At 39.2% G+C, this 19,537-nt stretch overlaps 1 protein-coding gene across 4 annotated transcripts in view; it reads right to left on the bottom strand.

Moving 5' to 3' along the window:
- DCBLD2 (discoidin, CUB and LCCL domain containing 2) overlaps positions 1–19,537 on the bottom strand; it is a 59,505-nt gene that overhangs the window by 25,355 nt on the left and 14,613 nt on the right. For 2 of the 4 annotated variants that reach the window (XM_030962229.1, XM_030962218.1), the window contains 5 exons: positions 18,099–18,298; positions 7,782–8,009; positions 3,897–4,034; positions 2,691–2,742; positions 1,270–1,342 (listed from right to left, as the gene is read on the bottom strand). In XM_030962229.1, coding sequence (XP_030818089.1) covers positions 1,270–1,342; positions 2,691–2,742; positions 3,897–4,034; positions 7,782–8,009; positions 18,099–18,144 — 537 coding nt within the window. In that variant the 5' untranslated portion in view covers positions 18,145–18,298. Of the gene's footprint in view, positions 1–1,269; positions 1,343–2,690; positions 2,743–3,896; positions 4,035–7,781; positions 8,010–18,098; positions 18,429–19,537 lie in introns of those variants that run through there. The other 2 variants (XM_030962202.1, XM_030962210.1) reach the window with 2 other exon arrangements.

Below are 19,537 nucleotides of genomic sequence, written 5' to 3'. Positions count from 1 at the left end.
TTCCCATACATTTGAAAGAGATGCGTAAGAAACCTCAACCTGAAACCTGGGTCTAATATGCTGGACAATTTAATTTTTTTCCACACAGCCTGACTTCTGGGAAATTCACAGCCTTTTTTCATTGATAAAGTATACAAAAATAAAGTCACAGGGCATTTATTTCCTTAAGTTTCCTTAGGAAAAGGTTTTGTTTTCCTCCATAGAAAACAAGTATTCCAGATTTTGTAAAAAAACTCCCAACAAGCAGAACTCCTGCAGATGCTGCAAATTTGTGAGGCAGAGAATTATTTTAATATTGTTATTAGCTACAAAAATTACATTGCAGTCACTTAGCAAGGACTCACTGGGGACCAGAACATGTAACACAGTTACACTGTGGTGACATTTTTACATGGGGGTGATTGTTTAAGCAAGTAACCTGGGATTTACAACTATTTGGGGAACAAAAGAAACAGGCACATTTTAAGTTTGTATTTAATACTAAACTCTTTGGTATTAACATTTTTACATTGTCCTACCTCTGTGCTATATCTAAGGGCTTATTAAAAGAGTAATTTAAAATAAAAACCAAGGATTTCATGTAATTTTTAGTAGGCTGCTAGTAAAATTATAATCACTTATAATAAACAAAAGCAAACATCCTCCCATCCTATGGCAAGTTCACTAATTGACCAGCAAAGGCTTACATTAGAAAAATACTGTATAGGGTTTTGTAGTGTTTTAAGTAAACAATACATTGTTAAAGATGTTCATTACCAATTTATAGAACTACTCTTACAGTATTTAATTTGTTTTGCAAATTATTTTATAGCTGCTGAGCATAAACAGTATTTCATGTCTAAAGTGTAACAAAAATTAAGATCACCACTAAGACACTGCTGAAAGAGGCATTACAGTGTCAAAAATAAGATGACATCATTAAAATAACCGGTTCTTTCTGTATAAATCTCAATTTCCCAGCCTAAGAAAACCAACTGAAAAAAACAGGAAGTAGAAAAAACCCAATATTTTGATTGAGTTCCCTTCTCTGCAGGACATATGAAAGTATTTGAGACTCCACTACACTACTCCACTTCTTGGAGATGGCAACATCTGAAGCACCTGTCATTTAGCACCAGTGCTAAAAAATGAGTACCATGTTACTCACTTTTAGGAGGTACAAATCCCAGCATACAGGAAGCACAACTAATGCAAACAACTACAACTGACTTGCATTATCCACCATGTGTTTTATGAAAATTCACTTGAGCCCATGGTATTTTCACTTACATCTCTGTATCCATGAGGAATAGTGCCTGAAATATCAGCAAAAGGAATCACACATCCAGCTGGGCAATACTTACTGAAAGAGAACAAACTATCAAGTCAGGATAGGCATGCACTTACAACTCTCTTACTGCTATAAAAAGTTATAGTTTTGATTTACAAGACTCTGCTATTCATGTATCACTATGTAATGATATCTTCTAATTGAAGATCTATCAAATCAGACCAAAAATACTCACAAGTACACAACAGGAGGGCAGACATTTGAAAATGTTTTAAAATAAGTCCCAGCTGAAAGTACAGTTCCAGTCTCAATATGATGAACTAATAAGGCCAGCATTTTATATTATGAATACTATGTGGCTCCTGTAAATTCAAAGTCATATAACTAAAAATATTAATGAATTTTATTTTATGAACTAGAGACCTTCATATCTATTTGTTTTGCACCCTTAAATAAAGCATCTGAAAAGTAATGCTATTTTGTAACAGCTTTTGGCAATGCTTAGATCATAAAAACCGGCCAAATTACCACTAGCACATAAAAAGCACGAGGCAAGACAGCAGCACCTCTGGAGCAGGCCTGTGTTCATGTTCTAGGACAATTTCATACTGCACACATGAAAATTATTACATCTTCAAGAGCTAAAAGTAAAGTGGAGCAAACGCATCAACACTTTCACCACAACTCAGCAGCAACTGAAGCAATGCTGTAGGTTCCATGAAAACAGGGGTATTCAGAGACTTTGTCACACATTGACTAAGGCCAGAACCTACAACTAGAGCCCTACTCTGGAACCTGGGAAAATGAAGGAGAAATGCAAAGGTTGTACTTTGAAACGTTCCAGGTTGCCACAGCTTAAGTTCTCCAAAAATTAAGCTTTGACACTTCACAGTAGTCTGCAGCTTTAAACATTGGCCTTGCTTTAGACGGAAACGGGGAAGGAGACAACAGGAAAATGTTCCCCTTCAGAGTGTAGAGCATTCTGTGTCTCCACGGAACCTCATTAATGAGCACCAAACTCTGAAATGGGTCTGCAATTTCTAACACGTGTCGTCATTTAATGGTGACATTAGGTAACTGTAATACAAATTTCAGTAATTAAGTTGTGTACCTGCTAAAATGTATTTATAAAAGCAATATTCTCTCTATGAAAATGAGATATTAGCTCCTATGTGTTAGTGCAAATTAACAAGGTTGTACTGTATACTGCATGTAAATAACACAAATGGGAGAGACAGGAGGAGGAAGGAGGAGTGCAAATGTCAAAATTCTTCAGCTCTAACCCTAATTAGTTTGTGTCTCAAGTTCTCTGGATGGCCAATTTTCAAGCTGCATCAGAATATGTAACAAAGCAAAGTAGAAACTCTTAAATTACTTCACTAAGGAGACTGGGAGGAAAACAGGTAAAAATCAGTCTTACTTGAATTCTGGTTCGGAAAAGTGACTTGCAATGTCTAAACAGGTAATTAAGTCTGGAAAGAAAAAATGTAAGTCAAAAGGATGAAAAAGACAAAAGGTTGAATATGCTTTTTAAACTGCCCAAATACATATATTTGAGCCTCTGAGGCTTAACAAAAAGTCTCAGAATGAAAAAAACACATTCCTACTAAATTTTCTTGCAACAGATTTTGTATCACAGTAGAACCTTGCTAATTGTCTGAGTAACTGGGAAATCTACTGAGAATAAGACACTAGATAACACTACAAAAATTCATTTTCTGTGCAGCTTAATTTTAATTTATAGCTATATTTCAGAGATAAATCAGAAACAGAAACATATGCTCTTTTCACAAAATTTAATTAATAAGATAAAGACGCCCGTGTTTTCACCACTTAATGGTTCTGCAGTGCTGAACACAAGCACCACAGAGAACAAATGTTAGAATGCTGTGTTACTGGCATCCATGACTGATACCAATAATTTCTTGTTTGTGTCTGCTGTGTATCAACACATACAAGTCCAAAATACAGACAGGAAAGCATCAAATACTCAACAAAATTAAAAACTGAGACTCTTTATCTTCTCCTTTTAAAATAACTTCCAGATAGGGTTTTTACTGCTGCTCCTTCATTTCCTTGCAGACCACGTGTTATCACTCACTTTTACAATGAGTGGGAGGAGATGCAAAACAAATACAGCAACCACTTTCAGAGGCTTAGAAGAACAAAAACCAGGGGGAAAAAAAACAAGGAAAAGACAAAAAACTAGTCCACAGATTATGACACTAAAGTTAAAGGAGTACAGGATGCTGCTACTGAAATAAAAATTTCCACGAGGTTAGTGTAAAATATATACAGTTTGATAAGAAAACTTGTTAGCTATCTGCCACCTTGACTACTACCTGAAAAAATGCATTTTGTCCTGAGTCTGAAGCAGTCCTTTCATTTATAACAGACAGCTGACATTTTTCCTCTGCTATTCAAGGTAAGCTTTGATACGATTTCTTTAGAACTACAGCAACTTTTAGGTAGGCAGTCAAATTTCCTACAAAGAAGTATCATGAAGAGTGTACTAAATTTTTAGAAGTTAATTTGTAAGAATGTGGGAGTAAATGAACTGGTTCTGTTTTTACTAGACATCTCTAATTCTGCCAGCAGAGAAAAATCACCAAATAATTATAAATACCTGATTTGCCAGTGGTTGAATAAGCTGCAAGAAATCCACGTCCAGAAGTGTGAATTCCACTCATGAACTGTACTGTGACTTCATTACTTTTTGAAATAATTAAACCATCCATTTGAAAGCCAAACCCACAGTATTTTCCTGTAGAGAGAAGGAGGAGAACAAATATTGACCCAAAACAACACATGTAATAAGCACCTTATTCAATTTCCAGCCTCTTATTTCATCTGTAGTGTAGGCTCACATTAGTTGTGGTGTATACTCAAAAGCAAATACACGAGAATGACACTAAATAATGCTTAGTGGTCATTTAAAGGAAATGGCAGACTGTGCGTTCCACATTTGTTTTGTCACTGTCAAAGGTCTTGCATACCCCAACACCTGCAGATAAATGTGACCTTATCCCATTCATCTCTAGCCATGCATAACCTCCACACTCAGAGCTTCAAAGAACATGAGGAATCTCACAAGGAAAAGGATCTAGTTAGGACAATGAGAAGCATCTACCGAAGCAAATGAGAAAAAAGCCCTCCTTTTCCCAAAGCTGCTTAAGCACTTCCTCCTCATAGACTCTTCCACAGCTTCTGTCATATACTTTCCCTAATTCCGGACAGCAGCAGGCACAGCTCACTGCATTTCAGCAGTATCATACATATATCATATCACAGGTAAGCACCATTAAGATAAATTACCAGTTAGCTCACTTTTTGTTTTGTCACACCTAAAAAACTTAACTGTGGTATTCGCATATTCTTTGAACAGAGAGAGACATAATTCTCTCTCCCAGGATTTTCCTGGGAAGCTGAAAGTCTGTGAGAAAGCTCAGACAAAGAAGAAAAACAATTCTTATCTTCACTTGCTGCATCTGTTGTATGGCACACGGGGAATGTGTTATGGAGATTGTTTACCAAAAGGGATTTGTTAATTGGACACTGGTGGTGGTGTTTTGGATTGATTGACCAGTTAGATCAAAGCTGTGTCATGACCATCTGTAAGGGTCACAGGTTTTTCTTTAGTATAGTATAGTATTAGTGTAGTATGTAGTATAATATAGTATAGCTTAATAAAGCATTTGTTCAGCCTTCTGCAATCGTGGAGTCAATGCACGTTACTCCTTGGTCAGGGATTTGCCTGAGACAATACATAACAAAGGTTCTGTACCTGGGTGCTTCTCTTGCCATAGAAAATGAACAAAAATAACACAATTTCAACTGCTGGAGTCCACAGATATTGACAGTATTTGCCCTATGAAGTTCTAGAATTGATACCACATTAATGGATGAATGGCTGTTAAACAGACCCCAGTCAATATGGACTTCTCCAGTCCTACTAACTAGAAGCTTTAGTAAAGACACTGACCAGTTAATTAACTTGTTTAGAAAAAAAATCTTCTGTTCTACAGGCTAACATGCTCATTTGATATTGTAGAAACCATCTATAACCCTATTTAAGATTCTGCAGTGGATAAGCAAAGTGGATAATCAGCAGCAGTTAATGACACTGCCTCTGTTTCAGCTCATCATTCCACTTGCTTTCCTCATAATAAGTATGTTATCATATAGCAGAAATAGCAGAAAAAGAGGCAAGAGCCCTTCCTCCAATAAAGGCAAATTATCATACTAATGTAGAGGAAGTGGAGTAATGCAGTCCTGCCAGAATAGTTCTTAACAAATATAATACAAAATAAATATAAGATGCATGTCAATTTCCTTTAAAAAGTGAACTGCACTCCCAAACACTATCAAAATAATTTTAAAAAATTTAAAAGTTAAAATACAAATTCCTGTCATTATTCAGAGCTTTCTAGATATTGCTTATTCAGATTTTTTTAACAAAGCAAGGGTATCTTCTAATAAAAAAACAGAAATTTTTTTTTTAAAGTTTTGTTTTCACCCACTGGATCTTGTTACGTGAGTGACCATCATGAGACTCCTCTTAAAACCCCTTCTTCAGGCAAATACACAATGCAAGCCATTTAAATCCAGCTTGGATAAACTCTCCAGTGCTGCTTGCCCCATGGATATACAGCCTTTGACAAACTGTAGAGTGATGCGCTTCATGATTTATAGCACGGCATACTTTTGAGACTATAAATAATTTTTCTAACTCTTCCCTGGCCTCTTGCCTGATTTTTGACAATCTTTTAAAAAGCAAGCACTAGGAATGGACAAAGCATGATGGCAGCACACCTTTGTCAGAAGGTGTGTGCAGAAGACGTAATATTGCTATTTTCTCTGTACTTATGCTTTGAAGGATTCCGAGTGCTTTTGTACAGCTACAATACAGCAGGAGAGGAAACTCTCATGTCTTAAATAAGTACATCTGACTGCAGATGCAGTGATTTGACTGTACTGAAATCTTACAAGCTCCTCTAGATCTCACTTACACTAGAGACAAACCTAATACTGAGCATTTGAATCTTCTTTTGATTTCTTTATAAATACTCAACAGGATTGGAATAAGCACTAGTCCTTAAATGCTTCATTAGAAACCCTCTCTGTTTATCAATGAATTCACTAACCATTTATTTTTTAATCTAACCAGCCAACTTTTAAGTCATTTTGGGTTAAAAAAGGTATGACTGAATTTCAGATTTTATGTAAAACAAGTATTTTAATGGTAGACCATGTCAGCAGTCTTGAATAGAAAAACTTGGGATAAGTCCAGAATTCTCCCAAGAAAATTCAAGTCACCGTTTAATCTCTCCAGTGTATGTGGCTTCAAACATTAAAAAAACCCCAAAACCTTGCCTCATCTGCATTTGCCACTGTTAACATCACTGTTTGTCCTTTGATTTAATTTATTAAGAGCAGAACAACACACACATTTCCAGCACATGCTGTGCTGCTCCACGAGCAGGCCACAGCTGAAAAGCAAGGGAAACAAATGAAGCAGGAATTTACTTGAATCCATTAAGTCCCTTGTAAAAGTGCGTAATAGACTTATCAGAACTTGGTATTCCTTGCCATTTAAGGTGTTCAGTGTTTCCTATTTTAGACCAAGTCTGGCCCAACAGCTCCAAGCAAATACTTATTTTCACACACACTTATCTAGTTAACAGTTGGAAAAGAGGGTTAATAAACCTAACACTCCCCTAGCCTCTTTAGAAAAAGACTCAATTTAGTGGGATCAGCATATGAATTGCACAAAAACAGTCTCAGTGAAGTAAATCTTTTTCTCCCTCTCCAAATTAAAGCTTTAGGAAAGAAAATAAAGTTCATCTGCATAATAGCTAATTTTAGAAAAAGAAGAATGACAATTCATTCTGAGTTTTATGCAAAGTAACTGTTAGAGTCTAAACACCCTACATACACCTTGATGTAGATGAGAACATCACACTGCTATTTGAAAAAAACCCACTGACTTCTAGTGGTGAAATTATCCTGAAGAAAATGAAAACAAAAAACATTATCAGCGGATGGAGGATATTTGGACTATATGCCTTTTGAAGCCTGTCATCCTTTAACACCACCAAGATGAACAGCTCAAATCTGAGTAAATCCATATAAAAAGAAAGGCATTTCAGGTAAGATATAGATAGATAGATGATAGATAGATAGATAGATAGATAGATAGATAGATAGATAGATAGATAGATAGATAGATAGATAGATATTTACACCTTTTTTTTTTAATGAAGATGCTTCTAGTTTTACAGTTCCCTCTTCACTGTTTACAAGAACTTTGCAAGCTACTAGGAAATGTCAGAGAAAAAAAAAACCACATTGCAGTGGAGCTTCCTTTGAGAATCTCAAGAATCTAGGATAATTACAGGATCTGTGTTGCATTTATGATGCAGCTGCTGTTAAAAAGTAACAAAAGTAACAAAATACACCTGAGTTCTATACAAGATAACAGTTCTCAAATACTGACAATTAAAGCTTCTACCTATTTCTGTCCTGTTGGGGCCAATGCCATTATGAACTCTCAGGTAACTGGAATGACAGGAATCGGAGTCATCAATATCAAAATCACCAAACTTGAGCTGAACTCGCTGCCCAGGCTTCACACGGATTTCCCACTCACATACAGTGCTATTGGGAGACGTCTGGGGGTAGTTTATGGAGGCCAGGGTCCCACTCTCAGGGCCCAGCACAGTATGTCCACACCCATCACCTAGGAAAGAACAGACAGAAATCAGCTCCCACATTCATCTTCAAAGCCTCATATCACATCATACAAACCACATTGTGAGAAAACTCCAAGGTAACTCAAATGCAAATGACACAGCAATAGTGACAAATACCACTCAACTACCATTGCCTTTTGCTTAGCTTATTATCACAGGAAACCAGAGAGCTGCTACAACTTCCTCAATGAGATGGAAAGTGATCCATAATGACTTACAAAAGAGCATGGACAGTAAAGGAAGTGTCCCTGCTATTTTTTATTTCCTCAACACCTCAGTACAGAAGGAAACAGGTGCTGAAAAGGACAGAGAAACCTGACAATAAAACAAGAGCACATTGGTTTTTCTGAGTTACTGTACTCACAACACAATGAAAAAGAAGTAAAAAGCCATTGGGCAGCAAACAAAATACAGCATATTAAATAAAGCTCCGACCACTACCAAACTGCAAATATGTTGTTTTCTACTGTACCACTATTTTAATCCTGCAATTCACTCCTATTTGGAGAACATACTCAAATTTTTGGAATTTTCCTGTGACTCCAACCTGAAGCCTCCTACCTAATATTTGAGCATTAATTTTAAACAGCAGTAACGGTACTAAAACTAATTTAACAAATGGAAAACAGTCTCACAAATTGTGTATTGTCAACACTAAATTATAAAGAGCAAACAGAAAAATTCGATTGTTCAACAGCTAGACATGCATTTCACCCGGTATGTAGCACAAAAAGAGCAAGAATTTCTGTGCTGGTTTAGAAATGTGAATGTTCTTAGAGTAATGTTCACAATGATCACCATGATTCCTATTGACAGAAATTTGTTGTGACAGTTAAGTGTTTCATATTACACAATAATACATGTAGTTCCTATACTGAATACGAAAAGGTAAGCTGAACTTTAGGTACAAAAACTGTACACACACTTAAGAAATTTAACTAAATTTCAAAATTCTTAAATGTATTACATGTAAGACTGAGTGGAAAAGTAAGTCCAATGCACTGAAGCAATGTGGAAAAAACAAACCCCTGGGATTAAGTTAACTAGGTCTGATTAATCTATTTGTAAACACAACTAATTTTTGCTAATAAAAACTACTCTCCTTATAATCTGAACACATTGAAAGATAGCTGCAAGTTACAAAAGCTAAAGTACTGCTAGTATACACAGAAACATAAATGGATGCAGATGCAAACTGCAGCTGTTTATCTTGCTAGCAGTCTGGAATGAAAATGATACATCCTTGGGAAAGTTAACTGGAACATCTGCTTAGTAAAAAATCAAAACTTGTATTTGTGAAGCTGTTCTTCGGCCATATTTTCATTAATGCAATTTGTTTTAAAACACTTTGTTCTATCCCATGGCAAATAAAATTTCTATTTGGATGACAGCTGATCAATTACTCTTCTAAGTTAGAGTTTTTCTAACACAAGACACCATTGTTCAACATTACAAAGAGATAACCTAAACTGCATGTTTTATATATCACTATAATGCTAGTTTCTTTCAAAAGGCATGTTATAAACCAAATAAAAGTGAAAGCTTTATCATGCAGAGTCTGTATGGCCTTGTTTTATTAGCTACCATACATTCAAATGTCAGATTTCTGATTAGTCTTAATACGCTAACACTTAACAATAAAAGACTCCTTTTCTAGTAAAATGGCTTTTCACAAGCAAAAACACACACTACAAAATGCATGGAATTTATTACATTAACAACAAAAAACAACAAATATATTCATGCTGATACATGGAGTTAGCATTTCAAAACTCTTTATATTGCAGATATAAAAATAATTATCAACACAAGCAGCAGTCAGTTTTAGGCTATGTCCTAAACAAAAGCAACGAACCATTAACCAGTTCTGTCCTTTTTCTTTCCTGTGATGGGGTAAGCAATTGCTTATTCATTCACAGATTGAAAATACTGTGCAAATACACTGACACAGTGGCCTTTTGAATATGAAATCATACTAGCATTCACCTGTATGGGCAGATACACTGTTCTGAATGCATTTTAAGGGAAATAAAAATCCTTGCATGAACTATAATGCACAGAAGTTAATTATTTCTCATTTCAATAGGCCTGTTATTGCAATGCAGCCACCACACAAATAGTATTTCTTAAAACTAGGAATACCAATAATGCACATGATTCTGTATCTTTGATTCTTCCCCACCTTCTTGCATCTTAAGCCTATGCTGCTGGAAATCAAAGACAAATGAAAGCCTGTGTCTCCTCTTTGACCCAAAATGTATTTAAGCTGTAAATTTGTCTCAAGTATGGAACAATAGCTGCACTGTGCATGATGAACAGCACACAGCTTTCTGATGAGAAAAGCAAAAGAACTCCAAAACAACCGAACACATTTAGGTGAGAAAATGCAAATAAAATATTTTAAGTTTTAAAAATTGGGACTTTTCTTTTAAAGGCACATTACTAAAAAATGACATTACCTCTTGTAGTTTGGAACAATGTCTTGTTTCCCATGGCCAAGAGAAAAACTTTCTAATTTCCTTCAAACAATTTAATGGAAACATCAATCTCAAACCTCCCTTTTGTTGCAGGCTTTCTTAAAAACATGAAAGGAAAAATACTCCTCTATGCATAATAAAGAACCTGCTGTCCAATCATACTAGAAAGTCAGGGAAATGAAAAACAGTTGTGCTGAACTGCAGCATCTTGCTATGAAGTCGATTTTTAAAAGTAGCTTATTCTGAATGGACACTTTAGATCTTTTTATTGTATTTCACTTAGGTCAGTGATAACAGAAATGCCAGACACTTCATGCCTGAAGAATCTGAAGATTACCACGGCATATACAGTCCGCCAAGAGCAGCAGCATCACACATGAGCTATTTGGAAAATTTTAAAAATCACAATTCCAGTGAAACTTGCAGATCCATGAACCCACATCCAGCTGTACTGGTACTATAACAGGGCAGTTCTTGAGCCTCTCTATGTAACGTGGTGCTTCATCATTTCTACCACGCTTCTTTAAACATCGCTGATGAATTCCAGAGACACAAACACACATCCAGCTTCAAGGGAGCAATCTGCAATACTCAGCAATTTCTCCAAGAAAAAGTGCAATTCTTTTCACTACGGCAGCATATACAGGACAGTAGTTACTTCATTCATTTGCAAGTCATGAAGTGCCACTGAATCTTTTGCTTCTGTTAACCTGTGAGAGTAAAATATCTAAGAACACACAGAAGACAGACATCAATCCCCTAGTCAATTATTCCTGGATGGGCTCACAACCTCTGTTGTCAGTACACACCGGAACAAGCCTCCTGCTTTTTTTCAGAGTTCTCTGTCACACCACAGGCCTCCCACAATTGCAGGATAGATTAAGTCCTTTGTAGAAGCACCAAGTCACTGTGTGCACAGCGTGCACACATCACACCTGACGTGGAGGGGCTGTAGATGTGCATCCAATCTCACATGTCCCGGGGACCAAGTTCATAGCAAAGCGGAAAAATTCAGCTCATCACCAAAACTTGTGTTAGAAACATGGATATCTCTTAAGCAGCTGGCAGAGGAAGGCAGACTGCTGCCATCAGGAGAAGGATCCATCTGCTCTGCAGGCACCTCTGAATGCAGCCTGGATGAACCCTCCTGAGAGAGCTCATATGAGCCCTGGGCCATGGCACAATGATGTCTGATGCAACATGCCAATGGTTGAAAACAATTTCTTAGAGCCAAGTTCTTTATATCAACAAAATACAGGACTCAGACCAACACAAACATACCAAATCCTAAGAATTTTGATACTTGAAGAAAATGTGGAATTTAATAAAATGAAAGAATACTGAAGATGCAGGAGTGGGTGCTAAGTTATTAATACCCACCAAAAAAAATTAACTATACTTTTTCGTTGTGGAAGTCATCAGAGCTTTTCCCCCTGGAGAACAGTTGCTATTAGTGACCACTAAACTTGTTCTCACTATCAAAACATGTTTAAAATAATTTTTTAGACCAGTGAATACTTTTCCTTACCTTACTTGGAGAAGAATGAATGATAAAGACACTAGACAGTTCAATATTATAACCTATGAAGAATAGCTGATGCATATCAAAACACCAATCTCAATTTTAACACATGGCACTGTCTTTTGAACAGACTCAATTTAACCAGTGGGTTTCCTGAGAAGATTTTACATATATAAGCTATTATTTTCTGTATGTTTGTGACTAAATATTGGATGTAATTGAAACTTTTTTAACTAAACAAAGGTAGAACCAAATCTGTAAGAGTCATGTAAGCAAAAAAGGCTATTTTAAAACATTCATTTAAACTTCAAATACACAACTCTTTCTGATTCAATGCATTACTATAATTTCCCCTCTTCTGTTCAGCTCCTGTGCTCTGCATTTACTTACTTTTTCTAAGCATACTAAAAGGCACTGTACCTGCTTTTTGCTTTTCTCAGTGTGGGCAAAAAGTTTACACAAAGACAAAAGAGTTCCATGAATAAGAAACACTGAGGAATTAAATCACAGAGACATCAAAGTCTAAATAGCTTTTTCAATTATTTTCAAATGCCCTTATTTGTGTCCTCCAAACTCACTGCTGTTTCCACCAAATTCCATAGAGTGATGTTTTTCAGGAAGGAATCTGTTCCACTGTCAGAATTAATTTTCTTAACAAGCCAGCAAGCACACAGTCCACTTTGATCTTAATGCCATTTACTTGCCTCAGTAACACACTGGTTTGGGCATTTCATTCCATTACAGACCTTTCACAACATAAAATACCCCACACTGTCACAAGCAAGGCCACAGCTCAATAAACACTTCAAGGCACTTTAAATTAGCACAGTCACAGACAAAAGCAACCCTTGTCTGCCTCTCACTTTTGGTCACACGTTCTCACACCTTTCCTGGTACTGGAGGCAAACATTTATGAAACCACATGACCAACCAGAGCAGGGACTTGGCATAAAGAATAGCTGCTGGTTTTAACCTAGAGCAATCTCCAAATTTATTTGAGTATGCATATGCAGCAGCGCCATCCTTGACAGAGGGATAAGACAGTAGGGGAACACCAGCAACTTCCTCTTTCATCAGCTTTGCCAACCCATGTTTGCATTTTAAACAATCTTGAACGCCAACCAGAGAGGTAGAAACCATCCCAACCCTGAGAAGAGCAGTCACACAAGAGTGGTGCACTGGCTCGAGGAACAAGCTGGATGCAGAGTGTCCCCCAGCCCACTGCCACCACATAGTGCTGGGTTGCATCAACCCAGCTCTCTAAGGCAGCTCTTGGTGCCACTGCCAATGGCAGGGCAAGAAGTGGAGGGCAGGTGGGATTATGACTCCCCCATCTTGGATTGATTTACCTGCTGTGGGGCACCCTTAGACAGTTAATGAAATTATGGGAAAAGTCAGGAACAGGACAAAAGCACAGTAAGCATTTTACTTTTTAAAATGTTGGCAGCTCAATGGAGTGACAGGAGAGGGTAAGAGGAGACAGAGGCTGATTCTTGTTTTTACAGCAAAAGTACAAAATTTAATATGCCATTACAACAAAATTTTACTCTTTTCATTTACAATACGGGCCACGTGCTGGGCTAGTAATAATTAGCACTTTATTATTTTAATCTGTACAACTAGCTTTACAATCATCCTCTCTGGAACTCCAGTCTTAGCTTTCAGCCACCAAATCTTACACAAAAGAGTAACACTTAGGAATCCTAAATTTAGCATCCAAAATATGATATTTTAAAATAATGATCTAAAATTATTAAGTTGTCAGAGCAGGTAAGATATGTGTTTCCTGTGCTGTGTTGTACAAACTAAACTGACAACTACTAAAAGAACACAAGAGACATCAGCTGTGTAAGACTGTGCTGCAAGGCTTTCACTTACTGATACCATGGAAACAATGTCAGTAATATCCCAGGGACAGGTATGACTTGCTTAAATAGTATGCTGGCAAAAGGAGCCTACAAGGACAGCCTAGGCATGGCGAAAAGTGATTTACATGAGAAGTCTGCGAGAGAACCGTGTGCTCAGTGGTACATGATGCAGAAGCCCCTCTGATCTGCTGGCTAGGCTGATTGACAGTGACAACTCATGCTCTGTGTCTTTGGCTGGCACATGCAGCTTGCCCACTTCCCAAAACACAGCATTTACTTTACAATCTGCACCAACACGTTCTTAAAAATAAACACTGTTGTGCTTCAGTGCTTTAAGGGCTACGCAACAGAAACAGATGATGAATAAATGAAAAATAACACACAGACGGTCATGCAAAAAACACTATGACAATAAGCAATAGTCATGGTCAAAATGGGCTTCAAACCTCCTGAAAGTTCTTCAAACTCCTCCCCACACTAGGACCACATGAAATTTCACAAGCCTCACATATGTCAACTAAGAGGCAAAAACGTTGTCCAAACATACTAATAATTCACATGCTAAATTAACACTACACTCAACACTTCCCCCTTCCTTTTCCAGTTCATAAATGAGACCGCATAGCCTAACCTGCAGATCTAGGGTGGCAGCACCATCTTGCCTCTCAGGAGCAGCTGCCCCTTCCCTGCCCCACCCTCTGCCAGTGCTCACTGTACCCCTGTTGGGTTGCAGCCCAGTTCTCAGCCCAGGTTCCCATCCCAGCTGCCCTCTGCTGGGTGAAGGATGGGCATCGCCTACCAGCCAGTGGAGCCTGAGCAATGCAGAGGATGCAAGGTAGGGACAGGGAAGAGACAGCAGCAGTCACAGGTAAGAATACTTTTTGGTACCATGGAATCAACAGAAGCTGTCAGGGAGGAAGCTCGTGGTTTGGGTACCTGAACAAAAAAAGAAAAAGAAAAAAAGAAAAAGAAAAAGAAATCTGAAAACACAGTTGTCACTGAAAACCTCAGAACACAGTTATTATTTGCACCCCACAGCTGCACCAAGAAGAGAGACTTTACATATATTTCTAACCCTCTTTAAAGGCTGTCATCCAACTGATGAAACAGTCCCAATCCACATCTATGCACCAGCAGCTCCTTCTCCTGGTGTAGGTGGCATACAGTATCATCTTGATTTCTAACATTCATTTTCTAATCTAATTTCAAAATTACAATGGGGACTATTTGGAGTTTCCCCATTTTGAATGACTTGGCTTCATTCTAGCATCATAAAATTTAATACATAATCTGTTCTAAAAGGCACTTCATTCCTAATTTTGCCTTGTAGATATTCCATTAAAACAAAGATGTTTGCCACACTTTTGACCCTCTATGAATACAACCAATAAAATAAGCATTATGTATTACTGATTAACAAGACAATGAACTAGGAAGATGACAGTAAATTTAAATGTTTAAGTCACCATTTTTAAGTGCCAAATTTATCATAAGAAGTATAGTGAGAGCATGTAGGAGGTCAGTGTGTGAAAACTCAGTCAGTAAAAACTATCTGTGAACTTTAAGCTTGTCCATCAGCTTTGCTGTACCTTCTTCCTAGCAAGAAGGAAATGATGCTTTGTGTAGGAGGACTGGAGAACTTCTCCTTAAAAAAATCTCTTTAAAAATGAAGATATAAAGTAATGGAAATGCTTTATTTGAAATTTTCAAATATACTTAGGAAAAAAAAATCACTGGACTTAGTACACGAGTGTTCAAAAGCATTCAATTTAATGCATTCCTCTTTCTACCCTTGTGATAATGAGATGTACTTTGACCCCTGCACACAATTGCATAAAAATAGAATTTAACAGCTAGTGTGGTTTAAGGCTTCTTGGTTTATCACAAAACTCACAGATTTGCAAAATAAAAATTGAGCACCAGTGGCTTCTTTGCACCACACTGAACAAGGCAAGATGTTTTTCTTCCTATCTTACCCATTCTGGAGCCAAGTTAAAATAACCAGATATGGGCTTTAACTGGCTACAGTCCTGCTGAAGATGCAGCAGCTGCCAGCTGTGAAACCCTGTGTGGTCCTGAAGGCAACCATACATACACTACATACTCAGCATACATGCTATAGCTCTGTAGTGCACTATCGTTTCAGAGGCTAAAGCTCTGAACTCTGAGGAGTAACCATGCAAAACTGCACCACTAATTCTTCCTTCCACTCAAGATCCTGAGGATCTTGAGACCTGCCTCATTCCTGTGAGGTTTCTCTCCAGAAAAACCTCCATGTTTACAAGCAAGTAGCTATACAAGTGGCTTGTCTTGCTAAGTCTAATTAAAACACTTTACAAATCCTATTTTTGCATTTTTAATTTTATATTGCGGTAAAACTAAAGAGACCTGTGGCACAACTGCAAAACAGTTCATTGTTATCCTTCAACATCGAAAGCAGCAACTGGGCACTGAAACAGGTACTCCTTCTACTCCAAATTGCAAGAATTTGCAATTAAGAGACCTGAAAAGATTTCCTCTTCACAGTTAAGCAACATTTGAGGTCTTATGATGGCCTGATAAAAGTTTAGGAAAATCACAAATGGATCACTGAAGAGAAGGAGAGAAGGGTGCTGGAGTCCGTGGTTCTCTGGGCTTTATATGAGTCCAACCCGGCCAGCCCGAACTCAAGCCCAGCACGGACTTAGCATAGACAAAGGATAAAAGACGAGAAGCGCTCTTCCCCACATGGATGCAAGGATCCGTTTATTTGCTTGAGACCGGATACTCCTGTGATGGTACCATCCAGGCAGGAAAGAGGGCACGGCCCCCTTGCAGTGGGGTTTTGTGCCCAGGGGAAAGGGGGCGGGGAAAGAGGACCGTGGCCAATGGGATGCCAATGCGGAGGGGCTACCCGTGGGACAAACCACAGACACAGGAAGGTATGGAAAGGGATACCTACCATGTGGTAGGAAGTGGGGGATACACCATCCACGTGACCCAGTAACATTTCTCCTACCACCAGCTAAATGCAATACAACACCTCCACCTTTTCTGTTAACTAAAACCAAAAGGAAGTGTGTCAGACTATTTCTGCTGCTGATTATGAATTTGGCCACCACTCGTGGTTTGCAGGCCTGTCAATTTGCTTCAGTCCCACAAACTCTGAGCGGTTGACTACTGCGGTACGGGAGACCAAGCCGTGGATAGCCTTTAAAAGTATGCGACGTAGAATACCAAATGCTAACATGACTAGGAAAAGAACAAGAAGAAACAAAAAAATTGTCCTAATTATAGAGGCCCACCACCCTCAGAGTCCCCAGTCCTTGAACAATCCGCTGAACCAGTCTTCAGATTCCTGCTTGACTCGTCCGATCAGGCCTTTCATTTCTTGGAGAGCTGTGTGGACGTTGGGTGCTTTTGATGTTAGGTTCATGCAGCACAGTCCTTCAAATTCCTGGCACTCATGTCCATGCAGCAGCAGGAGGAAATCTATGGCTGCACGATTTTGTAGTGTGGCCTGCCTGGTAATCTCCTCATCTTCTAGGAGGGAGCTGATGGCCGTGGATGTCAAGTTTGCCTGTTTGACTACCCAGCACTCTAGGTGGCCCAATTCGCCTAGAGCCTTAGCTGCTGCAACCCATGGATAGAACAGGGATACAGCTATTTGCTTTGACTTGGCCCAATGAAAGACGTCTGCATCACAATCTGGGTCCAAATTGTCTAAGCTTCTCTTAAGAATTTTGCTGATTGAATTGTTCTTTTGAGTCCACTCGTCAATCATGGTTTGGCTGGGTGCCAACAGGGACAACCGCCCGAAGGTACATGGCCCTCTTAAGGGCCAAGAAGGGATTCCTGCCCATGCCCATCCCCACAAATCAAAAACAAACCTTTGGGAAGGCTCTTGGGATGTGAATGGTCTGGACTGTCTGCTGCAACACGGCTTAAAACCTTACACCACCTTTTGGCAGTGAATTCCTCTCGGTACTGTTTAATGTTGTTAAAAGGTTTGGTGCTGGAGCGTGGGATAAAGAAGAAGTGTATGCAGTATGGTGCAGGGGAGAAGCCCAACAGCTCTAACTCTTGATGCTCCTGAGCAGCTCTGGTTAACTTTGGAAGCCACTCTTCTATGGGGTTTTTAATATGTGGTTGTGTGTGATTTGGTTTGGGACTTGGGTGAGGTATATCTAACTTGTCTGTGAACTCTTCAGCTTGCAATGGAATTCCTACCAGGCAGGTAGACATTGGGTCTTTTGCTGCTGCTGTGGACAGGCATATATTTTCCTGTTGGAGCGTCTGTGCCAGGGTCACCCAGATGTTTTGGCGTGGCTGAGGAACGATCCACGCAGCTGTGAGACTGCTCAGCGTGAACAGGATGACAACTCGGACAGGGCTCATCGTGAGGTGAGGTAGGAGGTAGATTTTCTGTTCTACAAAGGAAAACAAACATTTTTCAAAAAACACATACAAGTTCATGGGTCTGCTGGAATGCAGCTAATTCATTTAGCAAGCTTCTCCTTTCTTTTCCAGCGGCGTCTTCTCTTGGAAGCGACAGCTGCTTGCTTCTTATCCCCATCTGCTGGAGCTGGATTTTTGGGGACAAATGGTTTTACCCACTTTTGGAGTATCCATCGAAGGCCTGAAGGGGGTGATACACACGCATAACCATGCCCCCAGGTGGCGAACTCATAAGGACCCTTGGTTTCCCAAGTTTCTGGGTCCTCAATGAGAACTGGTGGACGCTGTGACAACTTAAACCGGTTGCTATTATTGAAATGACGTATTACAGGAGGATTCATGTTTTCAAATGAACAATTGAGAAAATTGATAGTAAACAAGGCTTTGCAGAGCTTTTGTTGTGGAGTCATCCACGCTGCAGAATTACCCTGCCTAGCCAGGACCTCTTCGAGCGTGTGGTGGGCACGCTCAATCACAGCTTGACCTGTGGGGGAGTGGGGAATGCCTGTCTTATGCTCCACTCCCCACTGCTGGACAAACTCTAGGAACTCCTTGGAGGCATACGCTGGGCCATTGTCAGTTTTAATTTCCCTAGGGACCCCCAATACTGAAAAGGCTTGCAGCAAGTGCTGTTTGGCATGCACAGCCCTCTCTCCTATGTGGGCAGAGGCATAAACCGCACCTGAGTATGTGTCTATGCTGACATGTACGTATTTCATGTGACCAAAACTGGGAATGCGTGTGATGTCTGTCTGCCACACTTCACAGCTCCCAAGGCCTCAGGGGTTAACCCCAATACCCAGGGATGGCACTGCCTGAAGCTGGGACAGGTGGCCACAATGGCTCGAGCCTGACTGCGTGTTAATTGGAACTGATGGATTAGACCTGGAACATTTTGGTGGTATTGTTGGTGACTTAGCTTTGCCTGCTGAAAGATGTCTGGATGTCCATTTCTGCTGGAGCGGCAAGGGAATCTGCCTTGCGATTACCTTCTGCGATCTCGCCTGGCAAATCGGTGTGTGACCTCATGTGCATCACATAGAAGGGGTGCTCCCGCTGCCAAACCAAATAAATTAGTTTTGAGAGCAACCTGTGGAGATGCTCAACCTTGATTTCTTTGAGAACTGCCTGCTCCGCCCTGGACACTACTCCCGCCACATAGGCTGAATCGGTAACCAAATTAATAGGCTCCAAGAACTTCTCAAAGGCTC

Source organism: Camarhynchus parvulus, chromosome 1, assembly GCF_901933205.1.
Source record: "Camarhynchus parvulus chromosome 1, STF_HiC, whole genome shotgun sequence".
Lineage (NCBI taxonomy): Eukaryota > Metazoa > Chordata > Aves > Passeriformes > Thraupidae > Camarhynchus > Camarhynchus parvulus.
Note: the sequence above shows the minus strand (reverse complement) of the source record. Positions and strands in the feature narration are given on the sequence as shown.